Source organism: Trachinotus anak, unplaced genomic scaffold (assembly GCF_046630095.1).
Source record: "Trachinotus anak isolate AG129_WGS33_773 ecotype Australia unplaced genomic scaffold, CSIRO_AGI_Tana_v1 ptg000015l, whole genome shotgun sequence".
NCBI classification, from domain to species: Eukaryota; Metazoa; Chordata; class Actinopteri; order Carangiformes; family Carangidae; genus Trachinotus; species Trachinotus anak.
Window position 1 is genome coordinate 12,908,405 of NW_027273866.1, and position 15,404 is coordinate 12,923,808.

General features: G+C 41.2%; 1 protein-coding gene across 2 annotated transcripts in view; it reads left to right on the forward strand.

Annotated features, from left to right (window-relative positions):
* brf1a (BRF1 general transcription factor IIIB subunit a) overlaps positions 1–15,404 on the forward strand; it is a 118,548-nt gene that overhangs the window by 65,054 nt on the left and 38,090 nt on the right. For both annotated transcript variants that reach the window (XM_071498877.1, XM_071498875.1), the window contains exons 13-16: positions 5,467–5,528; positions 6,835–6,916; positions 7,174–7,229; positions 8,797–9,062. In XM_071498877.1, coding sequence (XP_071354978.1) covers positions 5,467–5,528; positions 6,835–6,916; positions 7,174–7,229; positions 8,797–9,062 — 466 coding nt within the window. The remainder of the gene's footprint in view (positions 1–5,466; positions 5,529–6,834; positions 6,917–7,173; positions 7,230–8,796; positions 9,063–15,404) is intronic.

A 15,404-nucleotide genomic window follows, 5' to 3' on the forward strand; every position in this document is an offset into this window, starting at 1 on the left:
TAGTTAAAGCTCTGAAAAGCTAAGATGTGAGTGGATCTTTGAGCCTGGACTTTTTACTTAAACATATTTATACACATTTCAGGCTCATGTTATTCTCAGGTTGTAGCAGCACATTATCAACAGGTTGTGGCTGAAACAGAAACTAAAACTGTAGTTTTTACAGCCAACAAAAGGTGATTGAATATTTACATCAAATCATTTAAATTTTATTTGTTTATAAATGTAGTTAGATGTAAATGTTAAAAGCTGAAAACTGATTAGATTCATTGGGGGATTTGAAAAGATATTAAGTTGATAAAAGGCTTTAAAAACACCCTCACATTGTGGGACTGGGTCTCTACAATGAACGTATTCTGAGCCAGTCCTGCACACATCATGAATGATCACTAGAGCATCAAATGTGGATTCATCCGCCGCTGAAAAATAATCCCCAACAAATGCTCTATTTCCTCCTTTTTCAGTGGCGTTTGTTAAAAATGACAGTGATCAGCTTTTTGGGGAAATTACTGAGCCTTTTAAAAACATGAAACCGTATCTTTTACAGTCATTGTCCATCCTCAGTATGAAGCAGTAGACTCAGGGCTGAGAGCCACAGACACAGTGAGGAAGTACGAAGGTGTTAAGAGAGTCTTGGTCTTTTCCTGGGATTTGTGGACACTAAGAAGAATACAGAACAACACCAGCTCAATCCAGCCCCCCCCCCCCCCCCCCCTTGTTCCTTTTAAATCTCTTGTTCTCTCCTTCCCTTGCCATCTTCAAAAGGTCGTCTCCTTCACCTGTTAGCTTTCGTTCCTGCAGGGCACTTTTTTTTTCTTTTTCACATTCTTTGTGTCTCTTTTGTTCTTCTTCTTTAGTATTAGAGAGCCTCTGTAGTGAAGCATCTCATTCTCCTGACCACATCAGACAGACCTGTCGCCACCCGGGACACAGAGATGTGTGGGAGGAGGGAGGGTATTTTTGGGGGTACTTCTGAGGCAGTAGGGGAGGGGTATGGGGCTAAATCTGGTATCAGGTTACCTGTGTGTGAGGACCAGGAGACAACAGGGGGATAGAGTTTACGGCTTGCGGGCACGGCGGTGAGGGATCAGACCACTGCCACATCATTTGTCTCTGTTTCTTACTCAATGTATTTTCAGTCTGGCAATCGACGGCAGAAGAAATTGAATTTGGCGTCTTCTCAGACTTGTGTCGGACGCACCGCTGTGAGCAGATACAAGCATCCTCGCTGTGACACCAGATGAAGGAGCTACCAAGATGTGAAGAAACACACTTGGAAAAAGTACCAGCACAAATGGAGTAAGGCTGCAACTGGTGTAATATGAGGCCTGCAGTCAAGGACATGACATCACTGACTGGTTGCGAGTGATGGTGCATGATGGGACGGTGAACCAGGACAAGTTGAGCCGTTCACCCTGTATGTGCTGCAGTAACTGATGCACACACACATACTGGTATGCTGATGATACACTTTGACATGCAGACTGGACCAGCCGGGAATTGAACCACCGACCTTCTGATTAGTGAACGACCTGCTGTAAGAGTCAAGCCATAGATCTTCATGTCTCAGGAGCAGAAATCAGTGAGCGACTTGAGAAATGACTGAAATGATAAATTGCTTTTCTAAGTAGTTGCCGATTGATTTTCTATCGTTTTAGCTCCGCAAGATACAAATATGTGAGTGACAGCTCCAGGTCACTACACCTAAATTACCTCTAGTATCAAGGTTAAGATTTATTAAAACCTGAGTAAATAAAAACTAAATTATCTGCATCACCAGACACAGAAGTTAGAGAGAAATCTTAATTATTATTATCTAATTTTGATGAACTGACCCTTTAAATACTGTGTAAGCTAATGACATTTGGCGACGACGGAGCAGCTTGAAAAAACGCTTTTCAGAAACCTCTGGGTGATGTCACAGAGGCTACGCCCACCTTTATTTCCAGTCTCTGTGTGGGGCAGGTCTTCCCTCAGTGTGGGGTCACTGTAGGGAAGCAGAAGCTTGTTGGGGAATCCTGTTTTTCTCCTGTATTGATGTGGAGGCAGAGTTGAATCTCTGAGTTACTGAGCTGCTGCCAAAAGACCTCAGGCTGCTGTCAGCGCGGGCAGGAGGAGGACGAGGTCATCGGGGAGGCGATTTCAGTTTTCTTCCAGGATTTGTGATTTGAGTTTTTATAAATGTGCTGCAAACCTTGGCCACTTTCTTTCCTCTAATGAGACACTGTGATCCCTTTCTGCTTATTCACAGTGGCACACAATGACTCTGGCCTTCAGCTGTTCCCGTGATGAAGGGCAGACGCCTGTAGAGGTTTTTACTCTCTGTTAATAAGGAAACATCTCTTTTAGTTCAGTATTCACCTGTTGTAGATTTTGTGTTTATGTATGTGTTGTCATGACACAGTACAGTTGTGCAGCCAGTTGAGAAATTTGTCATCAGAACTTCACAGAAAAATGAAAAATGTTCATTTCTGTCTGAGAGTTTTTCCTCTCATGTCAGGTTTTCAGCGCTGAGTGGAATTTGTTCATCACCCAGAATAAACAAACACTGAATGAAAAGAGGACGCGTTTAACTGTTCAATCAAACCTGTGCTGATTCAATCTTTGAGGAATCCAGGGTCCTCACCTCTTAGCAAATGAAAAGACCTTTATTATTCCTCCATCATTTGAGTCACAGGTTCTTCTGTTTATTCTTTTCACTTCAGTTTCTTTTACTTTAGTTTCTCAGAAATCAGCATCAGTTTTGAGACATTGAGGTGGATCAATGGTTCAGACTGACCATATGAATTATGGCTGGCTGTCTAACCTCTGTACGCTTTGACTGCTGACTGTCTGAAATACTGTCAGGTATTGAGATATAATCTTAAATTCTTCCAAGAGCATGTCAACATTTAAACACTTTGTTTAAAAATCCATATTTTTGTGTTTGCTTTGGCTGCTCTGTCCTCACTGAGCTTTTCCAAACTAGTCTCCAGAGTGTAAATCCCTGAATGCTGGTGTTTCAGTTCAGGAAAAACTGCTCTGAAGTTTGGCAGAATGATGATGGAGGCTGCCCCACAACAACTTTCTTGTGCATTAAAAATATTTTAAAGCTCCTCTCCAGATGTGTAGGGTTTGGTTCAGATGAGGAGTCCGTTAAGACCCGAATCAGAGACTAGCAGACGTGTCAGAACAGTTCGCATAGTTAGCATCTTTTATTTGTTTATGCTGTTTGTTAGCTTGTAGCTGGCAGTGGCTGACACAGTGTTAGTTGTGCCAATGCTAACTCTGGCTCTCTGTACTGACAAGGTTTCAGGTTAGATGAAATATGAATCTGTCTGAATTGTTTTTATGAGACTGTCCTTGGTTCACTGCAGTTCAAGGTGGAAACACTCAGCCATGGTGTTGACTGATTATTTCACTCATATGTTTTATAATATATGAAAACACCATATGGATGTTAACAAGGTTAAAATCTTGATTTGAAACGCCTGACATACAGCGCAGCTGTTGTCATCAACCTGGATAAATACAAACAGAAATGAGTAAAAAATGTAAATGGAAAAAATGGTGTATCTGTATTAAAACACAGTGTAGGTGATCAGGGAGAAGGAGGAGCCTGAACACAGGTTGTCTTTGAGACTCCACACAACATGTTTGCTGTGATGAAGTCTTGTTGTTTAACAAATGAACAGTGGATGAAGAGATTCACTGCAGACTCTGTAGATGAAAACGACAGACGATCAATTCAGTAGTTTAAAATCCGTCTTGGACTCGTTTCACATATTTTCTGATCTATCATAAACTTACTGATTTCAGGCATACCTTGTACAGCTGAAACCCTGATGAGTTATTTGTCTCATGATGTTTGTTGTGTTTATATTTTACAAACACACAAACTGAAAACAGTATAATTTGATATCAGTGCTGAAATTTTTATTAAAAGTGATAAACGCTAACCAGCCCTCCATGTGACTGACGTCCTGGGCTCAAGTCCCAACCAGGACCACCTCCTCCTGGACGGTGGAATAAAACCTCACATTCAAGCTTCACCTCCGGTCGACGTGAAACTCTGAACCTAAAGTCTGCAGATTCTTCTGCTCGCTCACCAAGAACAATTTTATGGGTTTGATCAAATTAGCGAGTGTAGATATATCAAAGCAGCGGCTGAATAATAACTCGGTAATTGCTCCCCCCTCCCCCTCCTCTCTCCGGGGTTGGACCGGTCTTATCAGCTCTCAGTCTCACTGCCTCTCTGCCTCCTGGAGCGGCTGATCTCTCCCAGGGCTTGTCTCTGTCTTATCTTGCCCTAGCACTTCACGGAGAGGAAGTTCTTAGAGGGCTGGGCCCGCCAGATAGCGACTGACCTGTCTCTTCCCTCTGGAGCGGTTTCTTTTTTAAGGAAGCTACAATCTGTGAACTGAACTCAAATGGCTGACTAGATTATTCCCTCCTCCATCACCTCCTCCCCTCCTCACCACCTCAACAGTGCAGCGAGCACACCCTTCACTGTCTGAGGACGGGTGTGCTCGTCTTCCTCGTCTGTTCCCTCCCCCTCTGTGCACCTGTCTCTCCTTAATGAAACGGGAAAGCTGCCTGTGGACTCAGGTGGCACTTCTTTGAAGTTGCCGCCCTGTTGGGAGTTTGAACTCGAGGCGGGGGGGGGGGGGGGTCCCTGTGAACGTGTCAAAGGCACAAAGCTGACAGAAGTTAAAGACTTCCATAAATCTGCTGCTTTGCTGCCTCTTTAAAACGTTTCTTTCCATCTTTGCTGCTTTGATTGACTATCTGATGTCTGCAGGCAGCCAGAGAGGAGGCACACTTTGTTCCAAAACAGCTAATCAAGGTGGAGGATCTTTAGAGTGGAAGCTGCTGAATATTCTATTGATGGCTTTTCTTCTACTGTCAAACCCTGTAAAAGACGTTAAAAAATGTTTTGTTTCCTCTTATCAAAGTCGGTTAGATTTTCTTTGAACCTTTTTCCTCCAAACCTGAACTGTGCACACACCTGAGGATTTCAAATGCTTCTCTCTTTTGTCAACAAAATTAAAACGTCTGTTGTTTCTCTCTCGCAATCAGCTCCTATCGCAGGTGAAAGCGGGGAGAGCGTGTCTCGTCTCGGCCTTGCAAGCGTCACAGCGTGAAAAATGCAAATTGCCATTTCAGCATCTCTGTGGTTTCAAAATAAAGCAAGCCTGCAATCTAGAGAGCATATCGTAATTGAAAAGAAAGTGTGTAAAGGTAGATCCGCTTAAACCGCGAGTTAAGCCTATTAACGTTTTATCAGGAGTCACAGTGCATTTTATTTGCTGATTAACCCCTGATGGAAGATGTTCCACAAGGAGGAGATGCAGCAGAATGTTTTTTTTTTTTCTTTTGGCCAGCTGCTGTTTCCTGTTTTAGCCTCTGGGACGTGGAAGCTGCCGTGAAAAATGTGCATTACAGCAAATTTTCTAAGTGTGTCCGTTGTCATGTTTGTGTGTGAGACAGATGGTGCTGCTGACAGCGGGGAGCTGGACCTGAGCGGGATCGATGACAGCGAGATAGAGCTGGTACGTACCTGCTCCATTCAGTCTTCACACACTGTTTTCTAAAAACATGCAAGTTCCTAAATGCTCATCACAGAAGAATATCTTCTTCCTACCTTTTCCTTTATCTTCCTCCCAAAAATACCCCAAAGATACCCTCCCTCCCTCCTCCCAACCTTTTCCTTTATCCTTGGCTCTCTTGAAAATCTCAAAAATGCCCACATCCAACCCTATAGCTATACGGAGGCACTCTCAGAGCACTTTTTATTTTCAGTGTCACTTTTAATGTTTTTAAATCTTTTCTTTTTTAAACATTTAAAAACATTATTTATATTTTTATTCATTTTTTAAAAATAATTTCAGCGTTTTTATCAAAATTGTTCTGTTTTGCAAATGATTTGTCGGCCCTCTTGCAATACCTTTGTGACCCATCAGTGGGTCGCAGCCCACAGGTTGGGAACCACTGGATTAGGAGCTCTTTAAAATTCACATCTGCCTCAACAACATGTGCAGTGTTGCACAGTGTTTTCTATCAACAGGAGTTTTAATGAATCTCAGTTAATTATTATGAAATTGGGTGGAAAGTTTGGTCACAGTGAATAACATTGTGAGAATTGAATCTTTCAGCATGCTCTCGCTCTTTTCTCTTCTAATCCTGCAATTATTGAAGGAAATAGTAACAGAACACAGAAATAATCTTTTTTCAGTTTCTATATCAGTACCAATATCAAAACTTTTTCAACAATATCCAGCCCTAGTTTTACTGCAGTTGCTGTTGTTTGCTTGTGATATTGGCACATTTTTTTAAAATTAGCACAACATCATGTAAATGCCTAAAACAAAAAAGCCGAATGATATTTATAATATGAAGCATTATCATTATGTAGGTCAGTCCATGTTGGCATTTCATCTATATATAGGCAGGTTCAAATAGAAATACTCACCCTGCAGATTTAAGTATCAGAGTAAATGTTGTTGTCATGTTGTATCTGTGTTTACTGGCCATCAACTTTGTCTGATTTACACCAGAACATAAGTCAATCGCTGTGTGTTTCCCTCCATTAGGAATGTATCAGTTTAGTTGGTGAAATTAATATGTAAAATATATAATATGATTAAAAGTACCATAGTTCTTAATGAGCGACTGACACATTTTAATCATTAGCAACACTGGGGTAGTTGTTGTATTAGATTGTACAGGTGTTCATGATATTGTGTGAGATTAATGATGCAGCATTTAGGAAAAGAATATTTCCCCCTAAACCACTGGTAGTTTTGGTTTGCTAACTTTTCCCTGAACTCCACTGACGGTCCCTCTGCCTCTCTGCAGTATCTTCTGGATGACAAAGAAATCAAAATCAAGACGGCGCTGTGGATGGCAGAAAACTCTGACTACCTCAAAGAGCAGAAAGGTACCATCAGGATGCAACATGACTTCTGCACCGCTTGTGTTTCAAGGCAGAATTTAACTTTCATATGCATGCAGTGGCTGGTTTGTCCCACAAGGCACTTTTCAGTGTTTTTTATCAGCCAAACAGAGTTAAACCTCAAACTGAACCTGCCAGTGTTTAAGCTTTTGGCCTGTTGTGACTCCCCTCTGTGTTGTATTGATATTGTTATCTCAGAGTTTGTTTGTTCAGACTTTTCCTTGGATTTCCTCTTTTTTCAGAAAAGGAGGCAAAGATAGCGAAGGAGAAGGAGCTTGGCATCTACAAAGAAAAGAAGGTAACAGCAGTCAGCCGCAGTTGATTTTAAGATAAGAGTGGTCAGGTCTGTTGGAGCTCGATGGACACACGGGAAGTTTATCAGAGGCAGTTTGATGGTCAGACAGTCAGAAACGGTCTCAAACAGAATCTGTTGGTAGAAAACGCACCAATCAGATCTAGTTTCAAGTTGTCCAACCATCTGTTATTCAGCCACAAAACCATTATTTCTCATAGGTCTTCCTCAGCTTAAAGGTCCCATATACTATAAAGGTAGATGTCCATGTGTTTTTTGATTATAAAGCAGGTCTAGGTTCTATATTAATACTGTGAAAGTATCAAAGCCTCAGTCCACAGAGAAATGCACACAGCCTGTATTCAGAAACTGAGCCATCCAACCTTGCAGGATTTGGTTTCTCTGAGTGATTACCTGAAATGTGCTATAATTTTATTGGATCACTCAGAAAACAGTCAACCAATCAGAAGAGAGTCTCAGAACCTTGGTTGAAAAAATCTTAAAATGTTTAAATGTAAAAAAATTACATTGATACAAAACAAAAAAATAAATTAGCAAAAATCATTCTCATTTTTGAGGAACGGAAACCATTTTTGTTTGATAAATAGACTGAAACAATTTGTGAATCGGGTTGAAACGGTCCATCAGCTAATTCAATAATTAGACAACTGTGTCAACACAAAAAAGAGAGAGAAAGTCTGTTAGCATGCAGACAGATGTTCACACAGGACTGGAAAACAGCTGGACACTTTTACAGTCAGCTAGACGGACACAGAGATGGACAGAATGACACAGAGAAGCTACAGATAAGACAAACAAGGCTGTACGTCCTGTGAAACTGGTTCCCTCTCATTTCCCATTACTGGTTTTGGCTCAGTGCGGACCCTTTGTTAGACCCAACATCTGCTCACTGGTTTTAACTAGCTGGATTAACTGCAGTGGAACAGAGATCTAATGAGACATGGAGCCTCCTGACAGCACTGATCCAGCCAGCAGCAGCCTGTCACAGCACTGACAAATGAGTGAATAAATAAATAACATGAAGGGCATTCTCGGAGTGGTTTATGCATGACAACGTCAGCATCCTTTTGTGGTTTATAAATCAGATCTGTGAAGATACTAGTGAGATTTAAGACGTGTGAAATGTGTTTAAAAGTTTACATTTTCAGTGAAGAGAAACTCTGACCTGTGGCCATAAATTGGAGGGAGGTCAAGGTGAATGTGGAATAACTGAAGCTGGGTGATGACCTCAATCTGGTGGTTTAATTGAGATGAGCTGTTGATTACAGAAATGTGTTCTGCTGTAAATTTGCTTGCAGAAATGTTCCTTTGGTGATCTGAAATTACTCACTAATTTTTAGAGGGCAAATCCCTCCCTCTGGGACCTAAATTGTCTAATAGGCAGACAAAATTATTTCCAGATAACATTCGACCATCTCTTGAGTAGATCTCAAGTAAATTCAGTAAAGACTACAAGGTCTTAATCGTGACCTGTTTCCAGTATAGTGTTTGTACAGCCAGGTTAGTGTTTGGTTGGTTTTTAATCAAATAAATATTTGAATATTCGTGCCAGCCAAGAGGCCCTGCGAGAAGGCGTCCACCGATCCGAGCCAGCACCGCCGATGAGGCCATTGAGAAGATGCTGGAGCAGAAGAGGATCTCCTCCAAGATCAACTACGACGTCCTCAAGGACCTCAACATCAAACCTGGTGCTAGCCCAGCTCGCAAGGTCGAGTCTGTGAAGAAGGAGCCATCTGCCACCAAGCTGACGGGACGCAACCCCAAACCTGCACGAGCTTCGCTGAGCCTCAGCACGCCACTCAGCACCCTGGGAAAAAGGTTGGTGGGATGCATGTTTTATTCTTGTTAGTATTGGCATAAATCAGGTTTGATCAGGGTTTGTATCCTGTTTTTTCTAGAATAAACCACCTAGTGTAAGTAGCTTTATCAAAACCTTTACTTCATATCAAAAACTATCCCAATGGCGACCCGCACCGCCCCTGACCCACACGCAGCTCAAAGCTCATCTATCATCTCTTGTTAACTCAGGGACAAAATACTACATGCATACAAAAAAAACATATACCCATTTATATTTATTTATTTCTATTATATCTATTTTGCACCAAAATTAACACTTCAATCGTTGATTGTATGTTTTTAAAACTTATTTCTGGGCTGCACCTCACTCTTGCAATTTAGCTGCAGTGTTTCTGGTTTAAAACAGGAAATGGGAGAAAATTTGCATGTTCATCCAGGTGTTGTGTTTACATCAGTGCCATTCGAAGCTGGAGCCGATAAATACCCATGACTACTGCCTGGGAGTGAATTCCAATTGTACCATTTTCTGTTGCCGACAAAAGCCAGATGTTAGCCGGCTCAGTGAAGTCCTAGCTACAACATTTAAAATACACAGCTAGGATAAAATTCTCTCACTTTTAGCACCACTCATCCCAACTGATGATAGCTCCAAATTGATAATAACATAAAAGTATTTTAATAACTCAGCGTAGAGGTTTCTGTCATAAAGCTGTTTTTTTTTCTGCAGTGATTCCTGTTGTCCACATTTTCAAAGTGTTGGTACATCAAAGTTTTTTATCAAATAGATAAGATGAAGGATGAGAAAATGAGTCAATGAAAATCGATGCAGCAGATTAACCCTAACCCTATCATACTTCTTGTATGCATTCCTCTACATCGTCAAAACTTGCTGCCTGCATTACTCAAAATGCAACTCAACCGCCATCAGTTTGATGTGAGATTTCCATGTGTTATGCTAGCAGTGGCTAATGAAGCCTGTAGCCTGTAGCCTGCAGCAGTGATGAGATCCACACCCCAGATTTTTTTCTACTTTTCAAACTGCAGACCTGACCGACACCGACTAAAGTCGCATCATTTATCAGACTTCACGCTGCTCTCTGTGGAGACACAAAAGCCTTTATACTAATTGTCTCCCTGCAGCTAATTGTCTGTGTATTACCCTTTTTAGCATTAAATCTGATGGCATTAAAGATGAAGTGTGAGAATATTAAACAGCTCTTATTTATAGGACATGAGTGATTATGACCTCTTAAAGATAATACATTTCTTTTCCAGAAACACTGTCTACATGGTGAATTGATAACGTGATTTTAAATCTTCTTCATCATTTTAAACAATTTGACCAGCTGATGAGTGTTACCATTACCTGTCGTGTCAGCCAGGAGCGTACCCCTGATAAACAACACATTAAGTACATCAATCCATATTTAACAATGTTTGGGGCTGCCTACCCCCCTTCTATCCCTTCAACCATTAAATAATCTTCAATGCAAACAACAGATGCTCAATTGAATAAATGCGAGATGGATGGAGAGTGTTTACTGGGGTCTGATGCAACGCCAGCCGTTACTCCTCTGCCACTGGGGTCAAATCCACCCGTTTTTCCTACCACGTGACGTCGGCTTATTCCATAACGATGAGGCGGCATTTCTTCTGTCGCCCAGAATAATCACCTGCGACAGGGAGACAGACTCCTGTGGGATTTTCTCTCTTTTTTTCTGAGATACACCTTCTCTGCCAGGATTTGTCTCTGGCTGTTGCTCTCCCCCTTCCTTTCATGACATGCATTCACAGGACTGATCCACTCCGAGCCTTTCAGATGAACTTAATGGGTTTTCTGCAGTGCAGAGAAAAGCTGAGGGGGTTTTTCAGTTTGTTTGGTGTTGGGGGAAATTGGTTTCCTATGGCTCTGTTTTTAAACCCCTTTCAGTTAATGTTGGTTTTAGGTACCATCTTAAAGCTTTATAGGACTCTATAGAGGCAGCTGTTTAGTGATTAAGGGTATGTAAACCCCCTGTCCTCCCTCCCCTCCCTCATCCTGTGGTTAGTTGAGCTCCAGTCATCTGGTTGCAGTTTGCAAGGCCTTCGTAAACCCTGTCCTGAGCTCTGCGATAATGCACTGTATTTGGTTTCAGACCCACTGAGGAGTTTGATAAGTCTGCTGTTTATTGCAATTGGAATTCTTTTTAGCACCAGTTTCTTTTCAAGTCAAATAAAATATATTTATAAAACTCTTTAACAAAATGAGTTCGTCACAAGGCTCTCCACAAAGTGACAGGGGATGTAAACACAGATAAAAACAAGGGAACAAACACATAGCAGAGCCTTAAGATTTGAGGCCAAAGCCTGTGAGAGTGGAAAACCAGGCCAGGGAAACAAACATGAAGAGACAGAAATTCACTTTATAAAAACCTCCAAGCTTTTTCTCTAACGAAGCTCTTATCAAAAGAGTTGTGCTAATGATAATTTAAACTGTATTTAGGCGGCTGTGGTTTAGGGTTTGGAATATGTTGTCCATTAATCTTAGAGTCGGGGGTTCAATCTCTGGTTCCCTCTGTCAACACTGTTGACTGACGCTCCCAGCGACCAGGCCAACGCCTCCTGTAGCAGCTCTTCTGCCGTGTGTGTGTGTGTGTGTGTGTGTGTGTGTGTGTGTGTGTGTGTGTGGAGCCAGTTTATTCTGTAATCATGTGTCTGCGTGATGTGTTATAATTTAACATACAACCTGCTAACTATCCACAGGAAGTTCACTTTATTACAGAGAACAGAAAAAAGAAACAGAAAAAATTGAGAAAAACAGAAAGACAAAAAAGGAAAACTGAATGACTGAGAAACAGATGAAATGGAAAATGAAAAGCAGAATGTGATGGAGACAGAAAAAGCTGAAAACACTTATAGGAACACAAAAAGAGACATGCCAAAAAAAACCCAAAAAAACTGAAAAGACCTGAAAATGAAGAAACTAAAAAAAGATAATGGGACCAAATGGGAAAACCAAAAAGGATGCACACACAAAGACAAACAGGAAACGGAAATGAAAAAGCATACCAGCTAATACCCCAGAAAAACAAACAAAAAAACAACTGAAACAGAGAAAAAACTAATAACTGAGAAACAAGAAGGAAAACAGATGCAGAAAAAATGTAAAACAGAAAAAGAAAAAGAAAAAAACTGAAACTGAAAAAAGAGAAACAGACAGAAAAAAATAAACATAAAAAAGACCCAAAAAGCTAAACAAAAAAGCCCTTATCAATGGAAACACAAATAACACCAAATAACAGAAGATTAAAAAAACACAAACAAACTAAAAACCCCACAAAACAGAAGAGAACCCTGAAAAACGCCCACTCAGTCAGTGGTGTTGGTCATAACCGGTCTCTCAGGGGGAAACACACCTTCTCTGACAGAATGATTGATGACACAAATTATGACACATTATAGCGCTTCCCATTTAGAAGATGGTAATGTGAGGCCTTATTGATTGTTGTGGGGAAATTGCCTCCGTGCTCACGCTCCTCCACAGGGAGGTCAGGGGTCGGCCTCAGCACAGTGAAGCTGGCAGTGATACAGTGTCTTGCTCGAGGACACTTCAGTAGAGTGTCTGTCTGTCTGATGAGGCTTTACTCTGCATCCTCCTGTTCAAGTGTCTTATTCATCCTCCTCACAATTCTCAAGGACAGAGGGTAAATGAAAACACTTTATTAAAGTGGACCCTCGATGTTCCCAAACACACTGAATGAAGAACTTGATCGCTCAGTAATGATGCATTGACCTCGGGGCAGCGTTATGCTCCGATTTCAACCCACTGTACAGAAGCGCAGTAAGGTGAATTGTCTGTACATGCGGTTTACTGAAGTTCATGCTGCAGAGCCAGACACCTTGTTTCCTCAGTTTCTGGTCTTTATCAGGAGAATGTCTCAGTTTGTTTATGTGAGAAAAAGTAGAAATACTACACCTGAAAAATACTCAAATAAAAGTCCTGCATTCAAAATTGTACTCAAGTAGAAGTTTCAAAATAATGGCCTCTTTTGGTGATATATGAATATATTATTGGATGATCATTATTGATGATTAATCTTGTAGCTAGTCAAAGCTGAGTTAATTTGAACACTTTAGGATACTTAATCTATAAAAAAATATAGATTTTTTTTTTAAGTGTCTACTGTTTTGAGCATAAAATGTAGCAGAGTAGAGGTTTAAAGTAGCAAAGAATGGAAATACTACAGTACTACAGTACTTGAGTAGATGTATTTGTGGTTTCATATTTACCACACAGGCAGGAGAGCAGTGTTGAGAACGAACTATCTGCAAGAAAGCAAATGAGCATATTTCCACAAATGTCTTTTTTTTTTTTTTTTTACCTTGGTTAACAAGCTGAACTCCATTTAACTCTCCCTTAAACTATTTCCATGAAATAAACAGTCACTGATTATTTTTCCTGTTTTCCTGTATAATATGAACTGAAAGTGCTGAAAAATAATTAATCAGTTAGTCTACATTTACTTTTCCAGTTCTAGTCGTTTTTCAGTTTTATATCTTTGAGTTTTGTAGATGTCACCTCAGACTCTGACCTTTTTATAGACTTAAAAAATAATCAATCAATCGAAAGCATAGATTAATATTTTAGTTGTCAGAAGGTGAAGTAAAGCGACAGTTTGACAACAACAGTGGACCAGCACAGAGCCGAGGGTCTGTTGGATTTGAGCTGCTCCAGTTGGCTAATGGCTGCAGCCAGAGAGGCAGATCTCTTCCTTGGAAAGCCGACATGCTCCATGAATGAAAGCCCGTCTCCAGTTTCATGTTTTGGCTCTGATCTCTTTGAAGAGGGGCTTCACTGGAACAAGACCCATCCTGTGTTTTTAAGAATGGGCGCTCTCTGCCGAAGTGTCCGACCTGTTTGAATTTTTAAAATGCATTCCTGTGCTGTCAGTGAATCATTGATGGTGATCTCTGTTTTGAATCATTCATGCCACACTTTCTTTCATTTTTCTTGCTTTTCCTGAATGGAGACTCGCTCTGTCCATTTATTGAGAAATCGCTGAACTCTGCACTTTGTCACATTGGATGCACAACAATGTTTTCAACCCCTGCGGTTTTTCAGTTTTCAGTAGCTCTGCCCACAAGCCATTAGGAACAAGAAAATGCCCCACGGGCTAGCGAGCAGCAACACGGTGATAATCTCCCATTCTCTAATAGCATGTCAGTGGTAGAGTTGGAATGAGAAAAAAAAAAAAATACAAAACCCATCTGAACCAGCGACCGTTGAGCGCAGAATGGTCTCTTTCAGCCGGTCGGTCGAGGAGCAGACCGTTGCTCTGGACCCTGAAAAGGTTGTTGTGCTGGTTATTGAAAAAGGGGAGAGGCCTGGTGTCAGGGAGACCTATGAAAGTGCAGGAGAAGGCCTGCTGACAGTGCAGCCATTGTGCCTTGTTTCGAGGCCTCGCTAGGGGCTACACTGAGGCATTGTGCTGCTCCGGCCTCCCCTCCCTCTGCCGGTTCCTCCTCCAGGCTCCTGGCTGCTCCCTGTGCTCCGCTCGAGGGTTTGCTCTCGTAGATCTGGGCTCTGAAGAACAGCCTGGAGTTTTTCTCCTGTTTTTCTCCTGTTTTCTTCTCCTCCTTCTGATGCTGCTTTATTATTTTCCCCTCTTCTGTAGCCCCTCCACTGGTATTCATTGTTTGGCATTTGAGCTGCAATGTAGAAACTGATATTAATATCCAGAGAGTATTGTTTGTAACTGTTTTTAAGCTCTATCCTGCGCATTTTCCTTCATTGCAATATTAGTTTTGACATTGATTTAGTATTTTGTGGCTCTGTTAGCATAAATCCAAATGTATAAGAGAAGTTATTAAGTATGCTCGACCTACAGTGCCTGCATGCACAGCATCTCTCAGGCCCAGTTCAAATCTCCTCTCCGTGCACTCACAGACTTTCATATTCCTTCCCAATAAGTATGCAAAGGGGTCAGGGTGTCCAACCCTTAAATTAGCAAGTGCTTCAGGGATCTTTAGTGGATTTCTTTCTGTTTTTTGCACAGTTTTTTAAATCTGCAGTGCTGCAGACTCTGTGGTGCAATATGTAGTGTTGAAAGATTCAGATTGTCCTTGGATCAAGTTGATGCTCATCTTTCTCTTTAAGATAATTTCAGACATGTTTAGGAGAAGAAAAAATGCTCTGTGTGCCATCAGTGCTGATTAGTTCATAACGCTTCATTTCACTGGGTTTCTGCAGAGTTAACAGTCCTTACTGTTCACGTTTCTTTGTCCATCTCATCCAAATGTCTTTGTTATTTTAAGCTGCAGTTTGCACAAGAAAGGCCGTCAGTTTTATAAGGATGTTTCTGTTTTGTTACAGAACAAGGT